The sequence below is a fragment of the Lasioglossum baleicum genome, chromosome 20, assembly GCF_051020765.1.
Source record: "Lasioglossum baleicum chromosome 20, iyLasBale1, whole genome shotgun sequence".
NCBI classification, from domain to species: domain Eukaryota; kingdom Metazoa; phylum Arthropoda; class Insecta; order Hymenoptera; family Halictidae; genus Lasioglossum; species Lasioglossum baleicum.
The window spans coordinates 3,198,863-3,226,469 of NC_134948.1; the positions used below are offsets into that span (position 1 = coordinate 3,198,863).

Here is a 27,607-nt window from a genome sequence, read left to right on the forward strand (position 1 = left end):
AAAATTTCAATAGGACATGTTTGTACGTACATACATGTACGTCATTTAACAGGACATGTTTGTACATCGATGTACGTCATTTAACAGGACATGTTTGCACATCGATGTACATCATTTAACAGGACATGTTTCTGCATCACTGTAGTACATCATTTAACAGGACATGTTTGTGCTTTGTTAGCAAAGTACACTATTGATGAGGCAACGTTGTTCGTTGCTGAACAGTTTCGATTTTGGGATCATAGTGAAGCACTCGCAAGGGCGCCTAAGGGCCCTCCAAGTGCTAATTTGAATTCCCAGCGGTCGCACGAAGTATTTTCGCCGGGGGATCGGTAGGGACTCGTTAGCGACGAAAATATTCCGCGGAGAAAATTACAAGAAAGTCCGGGAGTGGGACTCCCCGAGGAAACTGGAGCTGTTGCGGTCACTGGAAATCGATGGGGATTATGTCAATGACGTCAAACGGTTTTAAGTAGAAGACAGACAGCAGGTTCTGGCAACGATCATACGTTTCACCATTGTCTCCCTTTCTCTCCCAAGTTGTTTACCCATTGGAGTTGTTCTAGAGGATCGCTTTTCCAGAAGAGGTCGCCAAAAGCGATCGGTCCGAAAAATGTCGAAAGGCCATTAGCAACGCCGTTTGGCTGACAGCCATTATTGGAAAAGCATTAAACGATATCTCGTTAATGATGGACGTTGTTCATTGATTGCATTACACGCTCCCAGTCGCGCGCCTGTACTTCATGAATTAATGGTTGCTGTAATTCCGCGATCACTATACGCCGAGGAATAGCAAACAATTTAATTGGGATCATTTCTGTTGCAGAAATGCGTGCCCATAGTGAAGACCATTTCCAAGGTCGGGTACACCGTGTCCTTCTTCACGCTGGTCGTTGCTTTCTTCATTCTGGCGTTGATCAAGTAAGCATTAGCTTAATATTGACCCTAGATCAGACGATTTTGTTCTGAATGAAATATGTTGTAGCCCGTGTGAACTTAGGGGGGGTTTAAGTCACCATTTTGCCGGTTTAGAATTTCTCTAAAAACTACAGGCCTTCGGAGTTTACAATTCTTTGGCCTCACGAATTTTTATCTCGGAAACTGTTTGCCGATTGAGCTCTATTTTCTTTTGTTTTATTCGGGAAGGATTGGCTGTTATAAATAATTTTTTCAACCTCGATAATTAGCTCTATAATTCTTTTTCTGCGTTTTCTTCGACGATAGGCAGAGTGATTTAAATTTTGGAAAATATATCTGGTATTGAATGAGCCCCCTCTAAGTTCAGTCCCAATCCAATATCCAAGATCCAGTCGATCCACATTGGCAAGCTTGCGAAACGTTCTCCGATCGCTGACACCTCGGATCACTACTCCAATTGTATTCCGAATCGGACGTAGGAAATTAAGGTGCCCGAGGAACATGCTTCACATGCACCTCTTCGCGTCGTTCATGCTGCGAGCGTTCATGGCCCTGATGAAGGACATCCTGTTCGTGTCCGGGATCGCGTTAGCCTCCGACGTGATGATCAAGAATGGGAAGACCTACTGGCTGGTTGATGAGAAGGAGAGCAGCTGGCTGTGCAAAGCGTTCACCAGCTTCTGGCAGTACTTCATCCTCGCTAACTACTTCTGGATACTTATGGAGGGCCTCTATCTCCACAACTTGGTGTTCCTGGCGCTGTTCACCGATGTGAACTCCAGTATAGCTGGCTACGTTTGTCTCGGATGGGGTGAGGCACCCGCAAAATTATTCTGATAGAAAGACTATGATAAGTGGACGACGGATCTTTATGCAAGATAAAGCTCCAATGCTTTTACTGTTTTAAATTGCACCTATTCGTTTTTGTCACAAATGCATAAAATCCGGTTTCTTCAGGTTTGCCGGCGATATTCGTGACCTGTTGGATCGTGGTGAGAATCACTCTGGACAATAAGTACTGCTGGACCACTCACGAGAACCCCTACCTCTTCCTACTCATCCGAGTGCCCACCATGCTATCTATTTTGGTGAGACATCCCTACTAATCACAGGCAGCAGGTACCTCGAACATCTCTTTGTAACGAGGGTTTCCGCTTGCAGATCAACTTCGTCCTGTTCGTGAACATAGTCAGGGTGCTCCTGTTGAAGCTGAAGTCCACCGTTTCGGAAGAGACTCAAAGATACAAGTAGGAACTGTTCCTCCACAGGTTTTCCAAATTCACCCTTTCGCGAATAAAGTATTTTTACTTCGTATTCTTGAGAACTGCTAACCACTGACACCTTTTAGGAGATGGGCGAAGAGCACTCTAGTCCTGGTGCCACTCTTCGGGGTCCACTACACTGTCTTCCTGGGCATGTCCTACAGCATCGGCGTGAACGAGACCGTAGAAGTGGTGTGGCTGTTCTGTGACCAGTTTTTCGCATCTTTCCAGGTGTCGATAAACTTCGTCGCCTATCGAAACATCTTGAACATCAGTAGCTAATATATTATTTGTCGATCTAGGGTTTCTTCGTGGCTGTGTTGTACTGTTTCCTGAACGGCGAGGTGCGCACGGAGCTTTCCAGAGCAATCAGGAGTCAGAAATGGTCCCGATTCCGGCCGAACTGGATGTCCAGACCGTCCAATCATTCTGGAAGCACCTGCAGTTGCAACGCTGCTAAATTAGGCAGGAGGACTAAACGACCACCTTGGTGGAAGGATCCCTGGCTCTGCTTCTTCCACGATAAGACCGCTCGACGCTCCACGCACTCGATGGCGAGTACACAAGGTGTCCTCTCTATCCAGACAATCCTCTGGTCTACCTCTAGCTAACGCAGTCGAAGCAGAAACAGCCCTCCCGACAGGACTCTTCAGTAGACTGCGAATCTTTATGCAATTCATTTTTTCAGTCGATATTATAGAGACTGGAAGAAGAAATTAGAAATTAAACAAGTTTATTAAGAATTGATAATTATGTGCGCGTTTTCTTGTAGTTTGAAAGTTACTGTGTGCCATGAATATGTAAAGATCCGCTGTCTATTAGAAACGAGGTTCGGGTGGTTTCTGTGACAACCCCCGCAACGATTCACGTCCTCATCATCTTCCATGTAGTCTGCCAGCCTAGCACATCTCGTTTCTTCGCCTCTTCTCCACGCTGCACTCGCTCTCTTGCTTCCTATAGTTCTCGTTGGTGCGAAGTGCCCGTTGAACATTGACTCCGGACGTTTCTAGATATTGGTACGCGAGGAGGTAGTCTAGCCAGCAGCAGAGGATACCTGGAGATCGCTGAAAATGGTCAGGCTGCACTCCCCGGTGCACAGAGCCAACAATCCCGTTACACCTCGCCCCTCTGCAGCAAATACACCGACCAGTCGTTGCTTTCCTTCTGTTCCAACGTGAGTCTCTTCATCGTCTGAAGGTCATCCTCCATTCGTCGTCTAGAAGCAGACGTACGCGTCCAGACACAAGCGATCACTTCTGAAGTTTGATCAATGGAATAGGTTTTTGCACTCCAAATTCACCCATTTGCGAGACAAATTCAACCTTGTGCAAATCAATTTCAAATCAAAGACTTGCTTAGAAATACTTTAATTGCAAAAGAGTGAATTATATAGGAGTGCAGAACCTGTAGGAGGCTCCATGATCGCAAAACGCTGCGTCCAGACGCGCTTAGGAGATCCAACCTGAACCCAGACCTTGTCACATTTGATCTATCGCCATCTTTTGATCCAGGTGTCCGAAGCCACACCTTGCACAGGCACGAACGCGGACAGGGTCCGGGACCAGCACCGCTGGAGTGACTCAGAATGCTGTCACCTAGCCTACGAACTGCACAATCTGCACCACGGGCCGACCTGAGTCCCTTCACACTATCCCCAACTCGGGTTTCTTCGGCGTACCAGCTGATACCGTCGTTGCACGCTACTGGACCGTTGTTTTCACTCGTTTGACGACGTTCGACGGAGTTTGAGAGATACGTTGCAGCCACTGTTGCTCAAAATAACCTCCTAGGTTTGGACTTGTTTCAGCAATCGCTGACAAACCAACTTGAAAAGCTTGATACGGTTTGGTCAACATCAAGCTTTCAGTAGATTAATGTTAAACAGTGTTCAGGAATTTTTACAAGACCAGACAGCATCTTCAAACCTATTCAAATATCTTGGAACATTGCAAACGATCTATAGTAGCAAGTTCGACGAGCAACCGTGTAAATCTTGAAATCCATTCTCTCTACGAAATGTTTGATACGGTTTGACCAACGTCAAGCTTTCAGTAAATCAATGTTAAACAGTTTTCAGGAATGTTTACAATATCAGACAGCTTATTCAAACCCATTCAAATATCTTGGAGCATTGCAAACGATCTATAGTAGCAAGTTCGACGAGCAACCGTGTAGACCTTTGTCTGCAATCCATTCTCTCGCTCAGCGACGTAAATCGCAAACGAAGCCCAACCAAAACCGGTACTTAATCGAAAGAGATCGCAAGAAAGGATTCATTATTTATTTTTGTACACTACTGTATTTACATGTCCGTGTAGCCGCAGGGCGCCACGTAAATTCAGATCCGATTTGAATCATGCTCGCTTTGTGATAGCTTCCCATTGTTCCGGATTAACGTGGCACCGTTGTGCAGCATCCCTTCCCTTTGTAAAAATAATTAATTACGGAGCGTGCACCGTGTGCTGTATTGTACATTTCAACAAATGGATGTTTCTATATGTGTACACGTGTGTGTTTCCAATGCACAGGTGAGCGTGCGTGTGTGTATGTATGTGGATATGACTATTATAATACTGCAAAGTTCAAAAAACTTCCGTGTGCATTTAATATCGAACACGCTTCTCTCAAAAATTATTTTCAGAAAGAAATAATTTCGCCGAGGAACAATTGATAGCATAATTTTTCTTTAACAGAGATTTTTTACTTTTGTAAGCTCTGCGTTGCCGAACGCACACGAAGATCTATAGATCACGATCCACGAATACGTTGTCGTCAATTACTTCATCGGAGTTATTCTAAATATTAATCGTTCACTTTTCTCTGTGTAAAGTAATCTCAAGTATTTCATTTCCGGCGAGTCTTGCACTTCGTGTGTGCTTCATTTAATCGCGTTAATTATCAGAGAACGTATGAATTATGCATATCACGATCGCCGAAGCGAGCCTCGCTAATTTGCAATTACTATCAGATTTTAATTTATACTCACGCCGTGGTTAAACGGTGGATCAACCACAGCGTTAATTAAGAAACAAAATATTCGGAAGTGATTTCAATTTATTTATGTTAAGTCGAAGATTATATCTGCTCAAAGATTCATTTGATCGTGAATTTTCGGGTTGATCGTTGTGAGAACGAGAACTATAGTGATTAAGGAACGTGTCCACGAGAATTAATTCCGTGGCCGCGTAGCATTTGATGTGTACCTCGATTATGCAAAGTCACGTGTACAAAATCAATAAATACAAATCCGTGAGTCGTGAAACCGTCAGTCAATTTTCATCTCTTAAATTATGTACGTATAATATTAATAAATGTCCATGTTTTCGGAACCGTGAATATTTTTCATCATTTCCAGTGGTGAGATAAATAATCCCGAACACTTCTCAACAATTTCTTTATGAAACTAATACAAAGTTTGTACTAACAATTAGTGCACGCTTTTTACAGTGTGTCTATATATACTTAGACATAAATATTTACACAATTATTTATGGCATCGTTCACTTCCCCACTGTTCTTACGTCGTAGCAAAAATACGAATATCTACTGTGAATTAGAATTTTAAAAATCGTATAAATTTTTCAATAAAATTCCCAGATAATGCTAGTAGAATTTTGCAAGTCTTTTATAGTGAAGCTCAGTATTTTTCTTGTATTTGTTTAAAACAGATGAGGTCTGCGCAGCGGCTCGTTCAAAAGCGAGGATTCCGGTGGCTCGCTGGAAAACAGAAAACGGTGGATGAAGTATAATGAAAACAGAAGTAAAATTAGTTGGAAAATCCTCTCACCATCCGGTAACATTTTCCGCGGCGTCGCAGGTGTTGTACAGTTCGTTGAACGCGTTTCCTTCCCCACAATTATGCAATCTCGGACGGCCGTTCACGCAAACATAATAATGTTGGCAATCATGCGTGCTGCGATGGAACTGAGGACCGCCGAAGATCCCTTGGTCCCTCACTTCCGGGCACCGGAAGCCGAGGAACGCTGTAAACATTATTCACACATAACACAATAGTTCATCGCAACGCCCCAAAATGTCCTATTATTAAGCATTTATTTTAAAAATTAAACATTTCTCCCTAGCTAGAATAATTTAGACACCAAGGTATTTAACAATGTAAACAATACTGTGAATAATGGCACAGCAGTTTCAGAGTCACCCCTCGACTGCTAAGCTGCTTAGAAAAATATTGTGGCTGATTTAGTTAACAGAAGTTAAATCCTCTTACCCTCTGCATCACAATCCGGTACTTGATCCGGCCAATCGCAACGGTAACTTTCAGGGTTGAAAGCCAACCCCTCGGGACAGTCGAAAACATACCCTCTACCATCTGCACAGTTCATAAACTGACCGCAGTTTTGATGATCCCCAACCTTAAAGTAGCCATATTGATGGGGACAGTCGTCCGTTGGCTGGGGAGGTTCTGCAAATGTAAAACCACCCCTTTAAGGCACCCCTATATTTTATGATTTGCAAGGTGTACCATTGTTTTCCGACTAAACCAGTTAAAAAATAAAGAATTGAGCATTTGAATATATTGTAAACCATGGAACTACCCCTTTAAGGCACCCCTATATTTTATGATTTGCAAGGTGTATCATTTTTTCCGACTAAACCAGTTAAAAAATAAAGAATTGAGCATTTGAATATTTTGTAAAACATTGAACTACCCCTTTAAGGCACCCCTATGTATATTTTATAATTTGCAAGGTGTGACATTTTCTTCCGACTAAACTAGTTAAAAAATAAAGAATTGAGTATGTGAATATTTTGTAAAACATGGAACTACCCCTCTAAGGCACCCCTATATTTTATGATTTGCAAGGTGTACCATTTTTTCCGACTAAACCAGTTAAAAAATAAAGAATTGAGCATTTGAATATTTTGTAAAACATTGAACTACCCCTTTAAGGCACCCCTATGTATATTTTATAATTTGCAAGGTGTGACATTTTCTTCCGACTAAACTAGTTAAAAAATAAAGAATTGAGTATGTGAATATTTTGTAAAACATGGAACTACCCCTCTAAGGCACCCCTATATTTTATAATTTGCAAGGTGTAAGATTTTAAACTAGTTAAAAAATAAAGAATTGATTATGTGTATATTTTATATAATAATTTGCAGAGTGTACCATTTTTCCGACTAAACTAGTTAAGAATTAAAGAATTGAGTATGTGACTATTCTGTAAAACATGTGGAACTATCCCTTTAAGGCACCCCTATTATTTTTGTAATGTGTAAATAAAAAGTGGAATACGAACATTTTCAATTGTTTCTAGTGAGAATGCATTAAACAGTGGGTGGACTTACGGCGGCTAGACCTTGCTCCGCAGTCGATGTCGATAGGATAGCCGCAGGGATAATTGAATCTGGCTTCCGGGTTGAAAAGGAGACCCTCGGGACAGAGTTTTTGCTCGGGTACACCATCGATACATTCTATATAGGCGTCGCACTGATTAGGGACCGGAAATCGTCCATTTCTCTCCTCGCAAGAACCTGATGACTGTCTCTCAGGGACATTGTGAGCCAGTTGGTTATTTGTACTCGTGAAACGCTGATAATTAGTCAACGCTGCAGTCAAAAACAGTGAATAATTTATATTTTATTTCAATAAAATCATTTTAATATTAATTGTAATTTTATTTTCAAAACTGACTCCGACCATCAAGAGAAAACGACAAATTTTTCTTGGTGTCACTGACATTTTTTTCGTCAATTCTACCATTTTAAGAGTGACACAAATTTTTCTGTGAATGAAGAAAAACGTGAAGAAATGAAAACGAATCTTCTAGGTATGCATCATTAAGCTCCGCTAACTCGAGGATGGTGCTAGGAGAGATTTCATAGTTCCACCGTATTATAGTAAGCCTCTTATGCAATATTATTCCCGTCCGAATTCAAGGAAACGCACCGACGGAGATGAAGCTATTACACACAGATCTTCATTCCAAATGGGAGAGCATTAAACCATCTGTTTCGATATTTCACGCGATCGTTTCCCAACTGTTTTACGAAACCAATCTGATCCTTTCGCGTTTACGACCGTAAATCCTACTATACTTTACTGCACGCGAAATTGCCGATAAAAGTCGCATCGGTAACAATAAACGACGCTACTGGTTCGAGCTGACAACATTTTCCCAACTACAAACACCTAATTCTCTACAATTCTTCAATAAATAATATTTAATCAATTCTATATCCACATTTTAATTTAAAATTAATATTCTCGAGCATTATTCTATAATGATATATTCAGTTAATGAGAAATTCAATACCACTCGCGTATGCAACAATGATTTAATATGTACAATTAATTATTCAAAATATGGTCCCGAATTTCACGTTCATTAAATATTTATTTTCGTTCATTAACAATGCAAATTTTGTGAATAGTCTAGCAATGCGTCGGGTTAGTACAGGTCCGCCAGTGTCCGGAGAGTGAATCTCAACCTTGAAGAGCGACGGAATTACATTTCATGAAAAAATTAAGAAAAGACTCCGGTCGGGTCCGAGGAGGATCTCGAATATCAAATACAGGTGTATCTATGGATTGCGTAATTCCCGGCCGGTTACATAATGCGAACACCTTGAGGACGGGAGAACCGGTCGGCGAACGTGCACACGCTGAAATCCACGGAGAAAGTTCGGCGATGCGACTCGACCTCTGCGAAGCCGGGCCGGCATTAGCATAGTTGCCTTACGAAACCGAGTCTCGAGGATTCTGCTCCGATTGGAGCCGGGGATCCACCTGTTTCCGGAAGCTTCGGTTCCCCTAACTCTCTGAACCATTTTATATCTCCGGAATCCTTCGAATTAGCCTCCACTTCAATTAATCAGCTTCGAAATTCATTGCTGATTGATTTTACTAGAATTTTAGGGTACGGAGTCCTGGTTCTGAAGGATTTGCCAAGTCTATCTTTATGAGGTTGTGATTAGACAGCGGATGTTTATGCAAAATGAAAATTTTCCACCAGGATTGTAACAAACTGCACTGAAATAGAAATTCATTTCCTTCAGAAATATGTGTTTAATAGATTGAAAATAGTATAACAGCATCTCTACATTTTTTTAATAGTTTTGCTGTTTTAAATTAGGATTGTTACTTTCTATGTGTTTTACTGTAGCAATTCTAAGTTCCTCGATCTCTCCCTTTCCTACTCGATCCTCGAGAACTGATCCGTTTGATTAACCATTTAACCTATTTAGAGTACACAACAGATCCCAGGAGTCTTTAAATCCGTGAAGCAACCTGTACCCTAACAAATGAATTAGATGTTCCAGGTCAAACAAACGATTTACACTGTTCGACAATAATTGGGGGTGTACGTCAGAGTTGGGCATTAATCGACTGTAATTTTAATCATGATTGATTGATTAATGTGTACAATTAAAAAAAGAAATCATCGAAAGATCGACGATTGATTCAATCGATTGACGAAGTTAACCGCCAATCGTTGATTACAAGCAGAAATCATCGAAAAAAACATAAAAGCACGTAAACAGAGTTCGTATTATGTATAGACCAAATGACAATACACCTAAATTCAGTTTACATTTTTTTTCAGTAGTCATACAGTTTTGATTCCGTAGTTCATTTCGAAATTTTAACAGTTAATTATTAATCAATTATCCGATTGACGATTAATAATGGTTAATCGTTAACCGCAACTAACGACTAAACTAAGAGATTAATTGTTAATTGCGATTAACGATTGAAGTAGAAATTTAGTCGTCAATCGTTGATTAAATTTTTGCCCAACTCTGGTGTACATAGCTAGAACTTTATGCTGCCACGCGCACTATTCATTGTATCTAAAACAACTTACAGAGGATATTGAACATAGAAATTGTCCCCGGATGTGGCCGAAGCAAATTCCTAAGCGGGACATTTGCATATCACGAATCTCAGGGATCCCGAGCATCGAATCATCCGAACTTTCGAGAAAGAAGTACCCCGACCGCGTCCTCCTCAAGTTCTTTGGAATGACGCACGATCATCCATAGCGTTGAATATTTCAATGGCGCAGCTGTGACGAGTCGCACGTTGAATTTCAATCGCTTCACATTATTTTCATCGACCCATTAAGCGATACGCCATACTTCTAAATGGACCCTAGCTCCTTCCAGCTTCTTCTTTATTAAAAAATTGGAATAACTTTTAAAATCTAGCAGAATTGACCACCCTCTGAACTATCCAAAGACCCAATTATATCAGCTCAATGCCCCAAACGCTTCATCTCCTAAACTACCCAACGTTCCTGTACTATTTTAACACGAAAGCTAAAATCAACTAAAATAAAAATGTCTTCTTGCCTAGAATATTTCCATTCTATACAATTGTACGACTGTAACGAATGTTTAGTAATTTATTTCATATGAAATAATTTCTTAACGTAACAATTATTTTACATTACTGATACAGCAATGTTTAGTGGTGACACAGAGTCGCCATTCGATTGCTAAGGGTGAAAACTCTAGCAACTCCCATCCCCTAATCTAGCCAACGTCCCCAAATATCCGTCCCATAAACTCTCTCTTAACACTCTCTGATGGGCTCCCTTGAAAACGGATCAAGAAGATCATAAAACACAGAACACAACCGCCACTGTTTGCCACGATCTAGATCTCCGGAGGACTCTCGATGATCTACTCACGGGTTGCGGCCACAAACACGCCGTAGGCAATCGCAAGATAAACGATCGTCTTCGAGGCCATCTCGAGTTGCTGTCGTCCCGCTCCCGAAACAGACACTACGTCCGAACGACTCTTCCTCGCGAGCTTTTATCATCTCAGGCCGGTCTTCCCGGCGAAGAGAGGAGAGGAGAGGAGAGAACAACGATGCTCATCACGATTCTCTCATCCATGGACTTGCTCTCGGTCCTCTTCGACTGCTGCGTTTTTTTCGGGCCCCCTTTCACAAGTCTATTTCCGTCTGTGTGTTTGCCTTTACCGAGCCTGAGGCCTCAGGATTGCAACAATGACCCTAACTGCTCGCATAGATGACGCATCCTGCACCTTTGACAACCCGATCAATTTTGTAATTATTTTCTTACTTGTGCAGGCTCTGCACTCGAATTGGAGTCTCTGGAATTCTTTTAGCTTAATGGAATCTTTTATTGTTGAAATTTAGAAAGGACTATGTCATTAATCTTCGGAAGAAAGGCAATTTCTAAATTATTTTTATTTTGATGCACAGGGGCAGAATTGGAATTTAAGTTGAGGCAAACGCGTTCTCCAAGATGGTCGGAAGGGTGCAAGCCACTTGGAGATATATAACGTTGCATGGATGCGTTTTCCCGATTTCTGTTCGTTTACCATAAAAGATAAATACTGCTGCGGCCAGAGTGTCGCGGAGGAAAGGTCCGTGAACGTCCGACACGCAGAAAAAGAAACGAAGAAAATGTCAAGGCTCTGGTTCCATGCCGCCTCAGGCCTGTTTCTCGTCTAATCGCGGAACTTTCGTTCGATATTGCGCAAATCCTGCCTTCTTCGCGGAAGACCCCGTTGTTTTTGTGATTAAATACCAGAGCTGAGCGAAACGTTGAATCATTCTCATAAGAGAAAAGCAGCGATATTACCAATAGTACCTGGAAATTTATTAATCGTCAGCTTTTGTCTCAATTGGCGAAACAGTTGGTCGAAACAATTCGACCAGTAATTACAAACGTCATTATATTCAAATTGCAATCTAATTATTTACTAGAAAGATCAAAGCATTCAAAATTATTTTATTCGAAACCCTATCATTTGAACATTCGTTCTGTAAAGCAACCTGTGGATATCTTTCAATTTCTAGTACAAGGTATGTGTATTGTCGTTATTATTTTTAAATTCCAATGAACCTATCATAATCAACATTCTTCAAAACAATACTAAAATATTATTTTCATTCCTCCACAAATGATGTTTGCCGTTTTTCTCATATAAGAGATCTATTCAGCGACATAGGAAAGTGGCCACAAGTAGGCACGGAGATAACGTGGAACTTACAGTGATCTGAAATACCACATCGCTATAAGTTCCACCCCACCGACCAGATACTATTAAAGACTGCTAGCCTTATGGAAGATCGTGTCACTCGAATACTACGGTGTTTTCTACGTCCTCTAGGATGTATTCTGGCTGGAGTAAAAAACAGAAGAAAATCGACATGATCTCGTCGGTGCAGAAGGCTACTGAGGAGACTCTCGTCTGTGAAAAGGCAAATCGTCACGGAACCATATTGATCATCATGAATTGTTCCATTCTGTACCGAGAAGATATTTCAAATGTTGGTTTCAATATTAAAAGCAAAACTCAAGGATAAAGAATTCCTAGAAATATATTATTGAATCATAATTTTTTAGGAAAATCAACAATTCCTATTTCAAATTTTATACGAGACACCTACGTTTTTAATTTCAAAACATTTCATAAACGAGAATTATTACCTTTCACTTTTTTATACATAAATGTTCCAAGAATCGATCCGGACAGAAATATTTTGAAAAGACTTTACTGTAAAAAATTAGATGGCAAGGTGTTCAAGGGAGTGTTTGTCCACATCGTTGGCAAAAGGAATTATTATAAACATTAATTAGCTAGAATTAATAAATGTCTCATAGTAGTATTTTGAGTAAATTAATGCGTGCGAATGTTCATGGTTTAAAAGTTATTTTATATTTCGAGTTTTATTGTCTATTTTTACGAAAAATTTAGATGGCAAGGTGGTCAAGGGAGTGCTCGTTAACATTGTTAGCAAAAGGAATTGTTATAAATATTAAACAGCCAGAAATAATAAATTTATCTGTGAATTGTATTGAATAAATGAATGCGTGCGAATGTTCATGGTTTAAAAGTTATTCTATATTTCGAGTTTTATTGTCTATTTTTACGAAAAAATTAGATGGCAAGTTGGTCAAGGGAGTGCTCGTTAACATCATTAGAAAAAGGAATTGTTATAAACATTAAACAGCCAGAAATAATAAATTTATCTATGAATTGTATCGAATAAATTAATGCGAGCGAATATTATGGTTTAAAAGTTATTCCGTATCACGAATACTATTATCCACTTTGACTAAAAAATTAGGTGGTCAGATAGCCAAGGGATTGCTTGTGGACATCGCTGTAAAATAGAATTGTTATAAACATTAACCAGCTGGAAATAATAAATTTATCAATAATTGTCACGGCGATCGACATCGATCGATATTCGGCAGAGTGGGGGGCGCCGCTCGAGCTCGGCTGAGTGGGGGACGCCGCTTGAGCTCGGCGGAGTGGGTGGCGCCGCTCGAGCTCTCCGTCAGTCAGTCAATTGGGGCGGGGGGACCGGCGTGAGCGGACGTGCTGCGGGACCAGGAGCGCCCGGAGAACCGGAGGGACCAGAGGTGGACCAGAGGTGGACCAGAGGTGAACACCACGGCGATCGACATCGATCGATATTCGGCGGAGTGGGGGGCGCCGCTCGAGCTCGGCGACTTGGCGAGAGCTCTCCGTCAGTCAGTCAGTCGGGGCGGGGGGACCAGCGTGAGCGGACGTGCAGCGGGACCAGGAGCGGCAGGAGAACCGGAGGGACCAGAGGTGGACCAGAGGTGGACTAGAGGTCATCTACAGTTACCCTGGCCTACCTTCAACTGTCAATTCAAGGAACAACGGTAAGTTTGATTACTAATATTTTTCAAAACTTCCTTTGTCTTTTTAAACTCGTCCTTCATACTTTTGAAATTTTCATCGAGACTTTCAATGAAGACTATTGAGTCTTCTTCAAATTTATTAATTTTATTCTTTATAAAAATTACATTTTGAGCGTCCCACTCGTATGCAGGATTATAATTGCTCTTGTGAACTGCTTCGTTGGTTGTATTCGCACTTCTGTGCGGGGTTACAACTGCTCTCATGAGCTGGTTCTCTGATTGTATTCGCACTCATGTGCAGGATTACAATTGTTCTTGTGAATTGGTTCGCTGGTTGTATTCGCACTCATGTGCAGGTTTATAATTGCTCTTGTGAGCTGCTTCGTTGGTTGTATTTGAACTCATGTGCACGATTACAATTGTTCTTGTGAATTGGTTCGCTGGTTGTGTGTGTATTCGCACTCATGTGCGGGATTACAATTGCTCTCATGAACTGGTTCTCTGATTGTATTCGCACTCATGTGCAGGATTACAATTGTTCTTGTCAATTGGTTCGCTGGTTATATTCGCACTCATGTGCAGGTTTATAATTGCTCTTGTGAGCTGCTTCGTTGGTTGTTTTCGCACTCGTGTGCGGGGTTATAGTTATTCTCACGAGCTGTTTCGCTGGTTGTATTCGCACTTCTGTGCGGGGTTACAATTGCTCTCATGAGCTGGTTCTTTGGTTGTATTCGCGCTCATGTGCATGGTTAGGTTTGCGCTTACGTGCGGGGTTATATTTGCTCTCGTGAGCTGGTTACATTCGCATTCGTGTGCGTTATTTAATTCCGTATTCAACTGCATTGTTTCTAAATACGATTAGTCTGTTTCAGCTAGATTACAACAGCCCGCTGCTAACAAAGACGACACACCAAAGAGGACACATCAACGAAGAGGAAGAAGACTACAGTGCATTTTGAAGTGTTATATAGGATCTATATATTCAGATTGTATATCATCATTGTAAATATGTCGTGTTTCACAAGTCCCTCTTCCTACAAATTTTCTCATCTTGTTTGAAATTGGCATTCCTCCGATCGGAGGTCCCCCAGGGGCTCACTCACGGATGGTGCCGTGAGTGAGTACGGGGTGTCGCGTCCCCGGGGCACCCGAATCGCCTATAGGCCGCACCCGTGTGCGGGGTTAGTTTGGCTCTCGTGAGCTGGTGTTAGGTTGGCTCTCGTGAGCTGGTTAGATTCGCACTCGTGTGCGGGGTTAGTTTGGCTCTCGTGAGCTGGTCTTAGGTTTGGCTCTCGTGAGCTTGTTTGATTCGAACTCGTGTGCGGGGTTTGTTTGGCTCTCGTGAGCTTGTTTGATTCGCACTCGTATGCGGGGTTTGTTTGGCTCTCGTGAGCGGATATTAGGCTTGCACTCGTGTGCGGAGTTATGCATTGATATGTATGTCTAATCATTATTAGTCTGTTTTAGTTAGATTACACCAAGAAGAGAAGACACGAAGAAGAGGACACACGGAGATGACGGCAAACCAAGAAGAGTACTGCCCAACAAGAGGACATATCAAGAAAAGAATACATCGAGAAGACTTCATCATATTCTTAAGTTAGTTTTATTTCCCGAGCAATTATTGTCTTAGCGTCACCTCCGAACCTGAGCCTTCTGCTCAGGTTCATGTTTCTTCTTTGCGAATCAAAGCCTTCTGCTTTGATTCTTCCCCTTTTTGCGTGTAGTCTTTTGGCCCACAATAATTGCTCGGCTTGCGTGCGTTAATTTTTAAGAGCTTGTACTATGCCCATCTGTATATACCCATAATATTGTAGTAATTATTGGCATTGGTATTATTTGCTCGATTTAACGTTTTTGGTTTAATTTCTGAATCTGTAATACCATATACATATGCATATCTAGTTATCAGGATATCAGGATACAAAGGTATCAGCATATCAGTTTAGCAGTATATCGCATATCACTATATCTGTATATCAGTATAGAATTATCATAACAATGAATCAGTATAATACCAATGCCAATAATTAATTGCGTGCGTGCGTGCGTGCGGTAATTTTTAAGCTCGTATATCTTTGTTGTAAATATGTCGAGTAATTATTGCCGTAACTTCACTTTACTCGACTCGTATATTTGATTCCGACACAGCCCTCTGCTGTGTCGGACCTTGCTTGCATGTACCAGACCGGTTGAAGCCGGTAGTCGGCGTCGATACATTGAGAGGGGTGGTTCATTGAGACCTGTTCACTCGTATTGCCATTCTCTCTGTTCGTAATCCTACCCGCGTCACCTCAACGCTTTGCGTTGCCTGGTGGCAGGTAGTTGGCAGAGAAATTCTCTGTTCGTCATCCTACCCACGTCATCTCAATGCATTGCGTTGCCTGGTGGCAGGTAGTTGGCAGAGAGATGGTGTTACGTTTGAACACTTCTCACTGTCCATTCCTCTTGGTGAGGACACGTCGGGTATCGGCTCTGACCGGAGCTGCACTGCAAGCATTGTACGCGCCGCGTAACCTTCGAACCAGAGCCTTCTGCTCTGGTTCGCTCTTGTTTTTCACTTTGAAAGAATCAGAGCCATCTGCCTGATTTGCCTTTAATCCCCCGTGGATCGGAGACTTCTTCTCCGATTCACACCTTTTGCCCCGCGATAATTACTCGACATACTTGCGTAATTTAGTATAAGTCCATCGTTGTAAGAAAGGGAGCCAGAAGGAATATTGCATTCGTTCTGACTCCCTTTCGGGTCTCTTGTGCAGCAACCTCCTCGTGGTGAGACCTGGGCAATCGGTATTATCCTTTATTTGTAAGAACTTTTAGTGTCTTATGAATGAAGGATAATATCGAGCTAATAGCTGCACATTTAATAAATATGTTGATTTTTCAATAAATTCTATTCCTATACCTATCGTCGGTGGCAACACGACTCGAGAATAAATTTAAATCAATGAAAATTAGATAAGGTTAAACTTTACCTCCGGAAACCAGAAATTGTTGCCTCTTTCTTATGTAATCGTGTAGATTTTGGCGAGAAAATGCCAAAAATCTACGCTTCACAATCCTCAGCGGTCAGTGGTTCAAAATTGACAGTTAGAAATGCCCGTGCTTGTCGAGGCACCTAGCGGCACCGCTCGGTAAGCGACGTGCGACCGTTATTACATACAAACATCAGCAGATGTCACGATGATCGGGGCAAGTGTGCGTCATCTACTGACGCTGGTTGGAAGTGGGTTCCCGTGCCGGCCAACATCATCAGGTCACGTGACAATAGCATATTGATACGTGTCCGACAAACGGAGCCACGACTCACTACGATTTGCCAGTCGGGCATACGCGGCCAGGTTTACTCGTGTTTTAGATTGAGTCGAGTATCCTCGCGTCTGTGTCGATCCCGGGCATCGTCAGTGAGGATTGTTTCCTAGACTTTATTGTCCGCTCGGAACCTCGGATTCAAAATGGGATGTGAGTACACGTAATCTTCCATTCAAAAATACAGAGAATTGTTTCCGTGAGGATTAACACGCCGCGGTGGTCGCCCGTGACCGTAACCTCTCGGTTTCCCGTTTTTTCCCAACACATATTGCACGCGTCGTCGAAAGTCGAAGCCCGATCGGTTTCTGTCCGAAACTCGTCGTTGTCCACCAATAATCGCATAATCCACCTTACTAATTTTATTTTTCAGTCAAATTTCTGGAGGTGATCAAACCGTTCTGCAGCATACTCCCGGAAATAGAGAAGCCGCGGCGAAAAGTAAGTTAACGGTTGATCCACTTTCGTTTCGGTTATCGGACGCGATTTATTCTACATTTGCCATCTGTTACTTAGATCCAGTTCAGGGAGAAGGTGCTATGGACTGCGATCACGCTGTTTATCTTCTTAGTATGCTGTCAGGTGAGACTCTACTCTAGGATACTTAAAGTTTCTTTTATTTTCATTGTAATTTTATATATTTGGCTTTTGTTGGATTTCTAGATTCCCCTGTTCGGTATCATGTCTTCGGACAGCGCGGATCCATTCTATTGGATCCGTGTGATACTCGCATCAAATAGAGGTACTCTCATGGAGCTGGGTATCTCCCCCATTGTTACTTCTGGACTGATCATGCAGATCTTGGGGGGTGCCAAGATCATCGATGTTGGTGACACCATAAAGGACAGAGCCCTTTTCAATGGGGCACAAAAGTGTAAGTTTCAAGTAGTTAAGGAGCATTTTAAATAGAACTACTGGGAGTATACTCCAATCCTCGATCAACCTTAATGCACACATTGTATTTGAATACTTATTCAATTTTAATCCAAATACTCACTTGCATACTCCGTCCTCGATACTAAATACTAGAGTAAATCATAAATCGTAATTCTACTGTATCCAAGTACTCAGGTCCGAGTACAGAAGTACTGCAGTACTAACTCCTCGATGTTAAATCCTCATATACTCAATAAAGTACCCAGGTAGTCGGGTACTCATTGCATTTCGATCCAAGCATCCGAATATTTCGATCACTCGAATATGTACTCGAGTGAGGTCCGAGTTTTCGAATATGCTTGAATATCAAAGTACTTCAAATGTCATTTTGAACCCCGAAGTACCAAAATCTCCAATATTAATACTGATTTATTTCCACAGTATTCGGTATGGTGATCACCATAGGTCAAGCCATAGTGTACGTAATGACAGGAATGTACGGTGACCCGACCGTAATAGGAGCCGGAGTTTGTTTATTGATCATCATCCAGTTGTTTGTTGCTGGATTGATCGTATTGTTGTTGGACGAGCTTCTCCAGAAAGGATACGGATTGGGAAGTGGAATTTCTTTGTTCATTGCGACCAACATTTGCGAGACGATCGTATGGAAAGCGTTCTCTCCTACCACTGTCAACACTGGTACGTCTCGCTATCGATAACAATCAATAATATTAAATCGCATTCGCTAATTCATGTGATACCCCATTTATAGGACGAGGCACAGAGTTCGAAGGAGCTGTGATCGCTTTGTTCCACCTGTTGGCTACCAGACAGGACAAAGTTCGTGCTCTTCGCGAAGCCTTCTACAGACAGAACCTTCCCAACCTGATGAACTTGCTCGCCACCATCTTGGTATTCGCTATAGTGATATACTTCCAGGTAAAACAAGACGTTTCTGCATTTTGTTGGTAAAATTCCAACTTTGACTTTGATCCAAAATCCAAAGTTAGAACTCTGTTATTATATGTATATCTTGGACTACAAGCATAATCGCATTCCAGGGCTTCCGTGTCGATTTGCCAATCAAATCTGCCAGGTGCAGAGGCCAGTACAGTAGCTACCCGATCAAGCTGTTCTACACCAGCAACATACCCATCATCCTTCAATCCGCGTTGGTATCGAATCTGTACGTAATATCGCAAATGCTTGCGGTCAAGTTCGAAGGGAACATCATCGTGAATCTCCTGGGAGTATGGTCGGACGTTGGCGGCGGAGGGCCTGCTAGATCCTATCCTGTAGGAGGATTATGTTACTATCTATCACCACCAGAATCCGTAGGACATATACTTCAAGATCCTATACACGCTGTGCTATACATCTTCTTCATGCTGGGGTCCTGCGCTTTCTTCTCGAAGACGTGGATCGACTTCTCCGGCAGTTCAGCCAAGGATGTACGTACTATTCATTGATACTCATTCAACCGTACCGATCAGTTGTACCAACTTCTTTCGTTTTTTTAAATATTCGACTTGGACTTTTATCAGAATCAATTCATTCAATGAAACAAGAAGCGTACGAGGACTAATTAAAATTGTTCAGTGATATGTATTGATTGAAATTTGCTTTTCTGCAGATTGCGAAGCAGCTGAAGGACCAGCAGATGGTGATGAGGGGGCACAGAGACAACTCGATGATCCACGAGTTGAACAGATACATACCAACCGCGGCGGCGTTCGGCGGTTTGTGTATCGGTGCGTTATCCGTTTTAGCTGATTTCCTGGGCGCGATCGGATCCGGCACCGGTATCCTTCTCGCCGTGACGATCATTTACCAGTACTTCGAGATCTTCGTCAAGGAGCAGAGTGAAATGGGTGGCATGAGCACGCTGCTCTTTTAATTCGAATTCTCTCGATAGACACTTGATATCGAAGTGAACTTTTTTTAATTCCGAAGAACTGAAATAATAATAATTTATTGTAACGCGAGCGCCACCGTCGGTCGACGGTCTGTTCGATCACTAACAACCGGCGAACTGTAATACGGGGAACCGGTCTTCATTTTTTGTATCGAACCGCACAGCAGCAAAAAAACAAACCTGAGAGAAGAAACACATATGAACGTGTTTATGTGTTTAGACTTCTACCTGAAACAATTTTTTTTTCTGTCGCATATACGATCGTCATATACTCGAGGAATATTTAATTATCGTTTCATGCTCTTTCATATATCGAAACTTTTAACCGGATAGTATCAACGAGACGCATGTTGACGAAGAGTAAGAGGACACACGTTCAACACACACACGTACATACACAGAACACGCATACAATACATATATACATACAACATATATATGAAGAAATGCTCGAATGTAAATACCGGGCTTTGACGTCCGAGTTTTCCCAAGCGAGGATGTAATATCTGTTACACGACGAGCGATGTACATAGGAAGAAAGTAATTAAATATTTTCAACATTTTTAATAGTGTTCTATACTCCGAGTGATCGAACGGTATCACACTGAATACACTCTCTTTCTCCATCTCCATCTTTCTATCTCTTCTTCTTCCAAAATGGCGAGATTCGAGTGGTTAAAAAATCCATCATACATAATCTATCTATGTAATCATTTCGCAAGGACGAGACACCCACCTAGGGTATATTCGTGGAACATGTTCAAAACAGGTGTTCAATCCATCGTTAATTGCTTTCTCATATGTATTTAGGAGGGATGTGCTTCTGAAAAGACTTCATTATTGTTTATTTTTTTGTTTCCCGTTCTCTCTGCTAATCTGTTCCTGCGCTCCAAAAAGATTCGTCGAAATAAAACTGTACGATTCGAGCATGCGAAAGGTTTCTAATTGTAAGCATACTCGCATAATATTTATACGACGTCCTATCGATTGTATATTACTTAGTTGTATAACAAACAAACAAACAAAATATGGAATTTCTTATTTTATATATATACCATACACGAAATGGTGGCCGTTTATTTTGTATTTAGTATTGTTATTAAAAAACAAAACAATGTGTCCCAACCAGTGGTGTTCGAATGTGACTCCGAGGCAGAGCTCTTTTTGCTACCCCCGACTATCCGAATTTTGAGTCTGGATATACAGGGTCTCGAAGCATTTACTAGCTCGTAAATATTATAAACATTCGATGAAAGAAAAACGAACGAAGAAAAATGGTACTGTTTTTTGTAAACAATATATAATGACCTATACAAATTTTTTGGGCTTGCAATAATTTTTTGAGAAAACGAGATCCTTGAATCATTTTTTTACGCAACGTATTTTTTAAGCAAGTATAATGGCCGTCGGGATCTTAGAACAAGAATGAAACAAATATTTTAACAATTTTATTAGGTCATCCCGCAAGTAATGTCGTTTCGTATCTATTTTTTTCCCTGGAGAAAAATATTGCAGTTTTAAATTAAAAATAAGATAAAAAACATTTTATGTACTCGTGGGGTGACCTAATACATCATTGCGTGACAAACGTTTCTATTGTATGATACAAATTCTCCCGACCAGTCTATTCACAGGGTTATATGTACAAACGAGTTCGTGTGTGTGAGATCGTTGAACTATTTATTCTCATTGTAAAACAGGGTGGCGTAGAGCGGGCCCATCGTGTGCATGTTGCATAGTAAAACTAAACGAAGCGTTTCCGTGAACCGCACGTTCGGCATGGACGTATCTGTGTCTCTCCAAGCGATGTTTGCTCCTTCGCTGCGAGTGAACAGCGCTGGGGATGGGACATTCTCGCGCATGTAGGCCCAGACGCATTCCTTCATGATGGTGTTGATCTGTGAGAAGCAATCTGGTTAGCAACTTCGACTCAAAATTATACTGGGCAACCTACATAATTCTGTGGTTGTCAGGAAGAACGCCGCATGTCACAATTTGATTAATTGAGCTTCATAGTATAGGATTTACGTGTTTACCAGAAAAAAGTTATAAAAAATAATGCAATTTAACCGATGTCCTATGTCGAAGCATTAGTGATCAAAACTTTAAACGGCAATGTCTCGGAAGTGAAATTATGTGACATACGACGTTCTTCCTGACAACCACGGAATTAACAATACGACAAACCTGATGTGATTCCAAGACGGGCAAGATGTCCCTTATGCTAGCCAATGGCGGCGGTAACAATTGACCCAGCGCCATTACACTGACCAACGAAACACCTTCACTCGTATTCCAATTAGCCATCACAGTTGCAGCAATCCCCCTTAATAAAACTGAACAGTATGCCAGGGCTGGCCTGTACCAGGCCGTCAATTTTAATAGTGTCCATAATAATGGCACATCCCTGAACGTCCTCCGGATTTGCAAGTCCCTCTCTATGGTCACCTGCAATCATCGAAACGACACAATCAATCGTACCAATTTTGTTTAGCACTAATGTCATTAAAAATTGTAAATGTACTTTCGTAAACTCTTCATCTGGCCACGGTAGTCCATTGTACATAACATCAGGTGACACCAACTCGACCAACAGTAGGCTGACCACAGTCAGGGCGTCCAGGTTCACAGGGTACCGCTCCGAGTCCTTGGTGCTGCAACAAGCCTGCAACATTCAGATTTTCAGAAGCACTCGACAGGGTCAAAAGATTTTCTACAAATCTTCCATGTCGTGTATCTGCAGTCAGTCTCATAATTGATGGCACATAGAAAAGTTATTCCCATTTAAAGTGTACACCATCAATTGCGAGACTGACTGTATACCGGATACCCTAAGTTTAAGGTGGCACACTTTGTCAACATTTCAAGACAAAATTCGTCCAACTATTTCTCCAAACCCTGGTACCTTTATCACGTCCATCAACAGCATCTTGTTCAACGCAATGATTTCTTTATCGGTCGTGTTTTCAGGTGGTGGTTTCCGTGGACCGTGGCCGATCACCCCAGCGTGGAACACTGAAGAGTGTTTCTGAGCTAGCATAGTACTGGTAACCTAAATAACAAATCCATTCGTTAGCTGAATTTTTTAACAAATTTTCATGACGTCTCCCTTCACACCTGTTTATGATTTTGGTGTAGAAGCAACATCTCCTCGAATCTCGGTTCAAATTTCTCTTTGGCGCCGAAATATTTCGCGGGATCGCCACTGATGGTGTGTCCTAGAATTTCCCTGAGCGCTAGAACTCTGGCGCAGGGGGAATAGCAGGTGAAATTCTTCAACAGGTGGCACACCATCTTCATCCCCTGTTGTTTATTTATTATATCTGAAGCAGACATTTTCATTAGAAATTGCAAGACACTCATTTTTGTTATAATGCATAAAATCCAGTCTAGTCGTGATACTTTGGGACCTACCTTCTTCGGCAACGCACAAGAAGAAATATTGGATCACAGCTCTGGTCAGCTTCAATGTAAGTTCCACATTAGGCAGGAAATTATTTTCTTCGGGTGCGCTGAACAGGTCCAACATTCTCACTATGTCGTTGGCTAATGCGAAATCGTACGTCTTAGTCAACAGAGAGGAGATCTGATGCAGATTCGACTTTATAGCATTCGTGATCATCTTCGACCGGAAGATCGAAGCTTTATTAGACCTCTCCCACCTGCGGAAATTGTTAAAATTCATTAGAGACATGACAATAGACAAAATTGTATAACGTCGTCATTTTGTAATTTTAAATAATACAAAGAAAATATGAAAGAAACGAATTATAAGACCTTACTTACTTCAACATAGTAGTGAGATTTTGGAAGAGCTGCCTCCTTTCCTGTTTCTCCAGCACATTCTTATAATTAATCTCCCTCAGTGCTTGCTCTATCACCTGGCTGAAGTATCCATGACTAGCTAGCATGTTTTCGGTGTCGGACTTGTTCGAGGGGAAGAGTACAACATTATTACAAACCAGGCGTATCAGAGCTGCAAGATGAAAATTGGTCACAGACTTGGCTAGCATATACGAGGCAGCGGAAATCAGTATATTAGGACTTTGGCTTCCTAGGAAGCACAACAATCTAACAGCAGTCTGAACCCTGAGCGGACTCTCGTTTAAGAGTAGCGGCAGTATCACAGGCAACTCTTGCTTAATCGAAACCAGCAAAACAATGTTCGCAGACTGAGGCCCATGCGTTCTCAAAAGAAGATCGATTTCCTGCAACACTAACTCCAGAATCTCGCTACATACACTCTTCACATTCTGCGCAGCGTTTACGCTATGATAGCCAACGCTGGTGGTGTTCAGAGCAGTGTTCAACAGCAAATTGATGATCTGTGACGCGCCCTGCTCGCATCCCAAGACTAGATGCACTGTCAAGTCTATCAGAGCTTCCGGTTGGTTGTCGAAGTACTTGCACCAGTCCGTAGCGAACAAAGCTAGCCTCGGAATGATCTCTGGCTTCAGAGTTTGCAATACATCGCTGGTTATAGCTTTCAGAAGAGTCTGCGACAAGGACGCTAGATTTAAGAGGAACGGGACAGTGGCTAGCTTCTGCTTCTTCATGTCGTCGTCCACGGTCGCCTCCTCGCTCATGCTCCATTTAAACAGATCCAACAACGCCGTTCGAATATCTTGAAAATGACTTCCAGCCAAATGGCCAAGGATCCCTACCACTGAATTCAGCTTAGGGTTCTTTATGTTATGCTCGTAGCCCATCGAACAAAAGTCTTTCAATCCACAGGACAGCACTCTGGTGATCACTGTGTTGGGGAAGCAACTCCCAACATGAGCAACCACCCAGTCGAAGTGGGGACTGTGCAGGACACTGGTATCCAGTAACGCTTTGATACAGGACTCCGTGTCGGAGTGCATCAGACACTGTAGACACTGGGCTGTGATGTCGATGAGCGTACGAGTGGCACGACAGGACATCCATTGCTGCAGGAAGTCATTGATTCCAGCATTGATTGGCAGGTTGCCTCGTTTCGCATAGTCGGACGACAGTTTACCTGCGATGTAAATTAATTACTATGTGTTCTGAGATCGAGGAGGCTGAAATACTTCCACCAAGTTGTACCTAACAGCTCCAGGGACCATGCTGAGATGATGGGAGCCCAGGCTTCTGGATTCCCATTGATGAAACCACTTAGAACTGTGTGGATCTCTGCTATAATCGACTCCTCGCATATCGCTAGGTTTTGGTTTGTCTGAGGAAATGGGAATTACTTATGAAGCTAGATTTGTCGTTTAACAAGATTCTTGTTTATAAAGTTACAACTAAAACGTTACGACTGGGAAAACTGTCGAAATGAACGCTAGTAACGAACGTTTGTTAACTTACTTCGATCTGACGCACGTGTTTGGTGACCGCAACGAAAAACACGTTGCAGAAGTACTCGAGCACTGCGTCTCTAGCCGCAGGCACATTTCGCAGTAAAGATAATGCTGTGCGAGTGACATCGAGGGTGCTGGTGCTATGAGTTGGCCTAACCGCACCGGAAATGAACTTTCTCACCTCCGCCAAAATATCTTGCGGCGAAAGCGTCCCCGTTGAGTTGTACATTCTGTGAATCGTTGCTCTCAGTCAACAAATAAAATCGCATGCTATTTACCACGGTCACATCTTCTGTCGACTGGTTAGGGGTTAGGCTCGAGCATCGCACGTTTTCTATTTACTGCGATGCAACATTATGCGTCATTTTATCATACTTCCTACGACCGCTGTTACAATTGGTTAAATACAATTTCGTTGCGATCGAAATTGGCTGAGGGACTTCGAAGGATGTAAACAAAATATTTATAAATAATATGCAACGTTTATTTACACTCTTTTCAAAGCGATTTCTCACTTGTTTTGAATAGGTGGCAGCATAACGAAGCGGGAATGTGTCACCTCCTTTACGACGCGTTCGTGGACCTCTATAACGTCGCGTTTATAACCTTATCTTGTCGTTGATAAGAGACTTTCAATTGTTTTTTTGCAAATTGTTAGGCAGTCAGGATGGAGACGCTGGGATTCTGGTACATATTGAGCGACGTTACAGAGGAGAATTGACTAAATATATATAGAAATCTACGACTTATAGACGAGTCTTACACTTATTCACGATACACTGCGCAATTAATCGTTTATATTTTTGAACGAGACGAAAAGGGCAATAATTTTACGAGAACAATTTTTATTCAATATTTGTACTGTGGAGAACATCTCTTTAAATATTTCTGGAACAGTAGTAGTATTCAAACAGTATCTATCTCATTGGAAATAGTTGTAAAATGTATAAATGCGGATCACCCAGTTCCTCGTGGAATAAATAGTATCAATAAATACGATAATATCTAAAAGCAGTCTTCAGCTAATATCTATACAAGCAGTAATAGAATCATGATGTTTTTATGGAGCGATTCAACGTCTTTTCTTCTTCTCCTGTTTTCTCGGTCTATGCGGTCTCCTAGGTGTAACCTGGGGACTGTTCTCCGAGCATTCAACATCGCTCGGATCATCCTGAAAACAACGAAAACAATTCAATCTCGACATATGGTAGACGACAACAATCAACAAGTAAAATTACCTTCAGTGCAGCAATGCCATCGGAAGGGCCAGCCTGATATACAACAATGGCCAGTAAACATATAATTTGAAACACTGCTCCGACGCATAAACCAAATCGTATCAATTGTTCGAACAGTGTCTCTTCAGCCGGAAGTAATAGTCGTTTCAATTGTGGATCAGCCTCTGCCATTTCTAAACACGAGAAGAGGCGGCTACGTTCTGTATTTATACGTAAACGTGTGGTCTTTGAAACAATCGAGAAACATCAAAACAAAATCGAATGATTTACGTAGTTACAGAGAATCGAACAACGAACTTGGAGATTCGAACTGGCAAATCGCGACAGTATTTTCACTACAGTGTCTCTCCATCTTTCATTGCCGTTTTTTTCAAAGTCATTATACCGGGCGACTGGTTAGGCGATTAGCGTAGACGATTCCGATCGAAATGCGGCATTCTCCGACCGTAAAACCGGTATACCTATCGCTCAACAGTCACAGATCACTAATCAAAACATTTTTGTTTTCTCGGAGAGCATATCAGCTAGAAATCAATAACCCGAGCAACAGTGATCATCGAAGTTTCGCACCGTTCGAGAGCGACAAATACTGCCAACTTTCTCGACGACGTTCCGGTGTGTCGAGAATTATTTAAACGTCAGTCAGCTTCGATCAACTTATCAACCCAGCCACCGACATTTTCAAACGTCCAGTCGAGTCGGACCAGGTTACTCGGTTCATTGATAAACGCGCTGCTCGAGGATCGATCCTAGATCTTTTCATTCTCCGATTCTTTTTTTCAAATTCTAGCGAAACAGCCGAACATTATGCGCTGGTTTCGGCTGCCTTGAAGTTGGCAACGGAGAGCTCGTTCGTATATTTCCAGTCAGGTGGCGTCGGAAATTATTAAATCTATCGGAGCGCCAACTATCGACTAATTCGAGCACCAATAAGTCTGAAATTAAAATCGTAATTAACAAGTACACCGTTGTTCTAGACGACTGTAAGTGCTCAGAGTAATTCGAACGGAGCTAGAGATCGAAATTGATTTTCGAAATTGGAATTGTGATAAGGAATTTGCGAGTAATGGACGATTGAAGTTTGGAAGATTTGAAATTGGCGCGTTGATCACAGCGCCGGAAGCTATCTGGGTTCGAGGCT

The 27,607-nt window shown here is 41.9% G+C and overlaps 5 protein-coding genes across 8 annotated transcripts in view; 2 read left to right on the forward strand and 3 right to left on the reverse strand.

The window, feature by feature from the left end:
* Positions 1 to 5,509, forward strand: part of LOC143218702 (parathyroid hormone/parathyroid hormone-related peptide receptor) — a 43,954-nt gene extending 38,445 nt beyond the window's left edge. For 2 of the 3 annotated variants that reach the window (XM_076444065.1, XM_076444066.1), the window contains 8 exons: positions 827 to 921; positions 1,398 to 1,729; positions 1,876 to 2,006; positions 2,080 to 2,165; positions 2,267 to 2,411; positions 2,483 to 2,747; positions 3,191 to 3,354; positions 3,692 to 5,509. In XM_076444065.1, the coding sequence (XP_076300180.1) occupies positions 827 to 921; positions 1,398 to 1,729; positions 1,876 to 2,006; positions 2,080 to 2,165; positions 2,267 to 2,411; positions 2,483 to 2,747; positions 3,191 to 3,354; positions 3,692 to 3,817 (1,344 nt within the window). In that variant the 3' untranslated portion in view covers positions 3,818 to 5,509. Of the gene's footprint in view, positions 1 to 826; positions 922 to 1,397; positions 1,730 to 1,875; positions 2,007 to 2,079; positions 2,166 to 2,266; positions 2,412 to 2,482; positions 2,748 to 3,190; positions 3,359 to 3,691 lie in introns of those variants that run through there. The other variant, XM_076444067.1, reaches the window with a different exon arrangement.
* A 49-nt stretch (positions 5,510 to 5,558) lies between these two features.
* On the reverse strand, positions 5,559 to 16,891 carry LOC143218710 (protein obstructor-E). Its single transcript, XM_076444079.1, has 6 exons — positions 16,777 to 16,891; positions 10,841 to 11,201; positions 7,494 to 7,754; positions 6,409 to 6,603; positions 5,968 to 6,163; positions 5,559 to 5,897 (listed from the first exon to the last, which is right to left on the reverse strand). Exons 2-6 carry the CDS (start codon positions 10,899 to 10,901, stop codon positions 5,840 to 5,842), a joined length of 771 nt encoding a protein of 256 aa, XP_076300194.1. The 5' UTR covers positions 10,902 to 11,201; positions 16,777 to 16,891; the 3' UTR covers positions 5,559 to 5,839.
* Positions 16,892 to 16,931: 40 nt separating this feature from the next.
* On the forward strand, positions 16,932 to 21,212 carry Sec61alpha (SEC61 translocon subunit alpha). The gene is made up of 8 exons (XM_076444075.1): positions 16,932 to 17,263; positions 17,484 to 17,551; positions 17,627 to 17,692; positions 17,774 to 17,984; positions 18,428 to 18,685; positions 18,759 to 18,925; positions 19,048 to 19,437; positions 19,620 to 21,212. Exons 1-8 carry the CDS (start codon positions 17,257 to 17,259, stop codon positions 19,881 to 19,883), a joined length of 1,431 nt encoding a protein of 476 aa, XP_076300190.1. The 5' UTR covers positions 16,932 to 17,256; the 3' UTR covers positions 19,884 to 21,212.
* A 124-nt stretch (positions 21,213 to 21,336) lies between these two features.
* On the reverse strand, positions 21,337 to 25,947 carry Omd (integrator complex subunit 5 omd). Of its 2 annotated transcripts, XM_076444059.1 has the most exons (9): positions 25,236 to 25,938; positions 24,972 to 25,101; positions 23,688 to 24,903; positions 23,316 to 23,563; positions 23,019 to 23,224; positions 22,807 to 22,953; positions 22,426 to 22,566; positions 22,089 to 22,349; positions 21,337 to 21,799 (listed from the first exon to the last, which is right to left on the reverse strand). In XM_076444059.1, the coding sequence occupies exons 1-9, from the start codon at positions 25,455 to 25,457 to the stop codon at positions 21,578 to 21,580; spliced, it is 2,793 nt and encodes a 930-aa protein (XP_076300174.1). In that variant the 5' UTR covers positions 25,458 to 25,938; the 3' UTR covers positions 21,337 to 21,577. The 2 variants fall into 2 exon arrangements, with proteins under 2 accessions (XP_076300174.1, XP_076300175.1); XM_076444060.1 differs by lacking the exon at positions 21,337 to 21,799 and having other exon boundaries at positions 22,208 to 22,349; positions 22,426 to 22,555; positions 25,236 to 25,947.
* Positions 25,948 to 26,056: 109 nt separating this feature from the next.
* LOC143218713 (protein anon-73B1) lies at positions 26,057 to 27,238 on the reverse strand. The gene is made up of 2 exons (XM_076444084.1): positions 26,467 to 27,238; positions 26,057 to 26,399 (listed from the first exon to the last, which is right to left on the reverse strand). Exons 1-2 carry the CDS (start codon positions 26,635 to 26,637, stop codon positions 26,301 to 26,303), a joined length of 270 nt encoding a protein of 89 aa, XP_076300199.1. The 5' UTR covers positions 26,638 to 27,238; the 3' UTR covers positions 26,057 to 26,300.
* Positions 27,239 to 27,607: the final 369 nt, after the last annotated feature.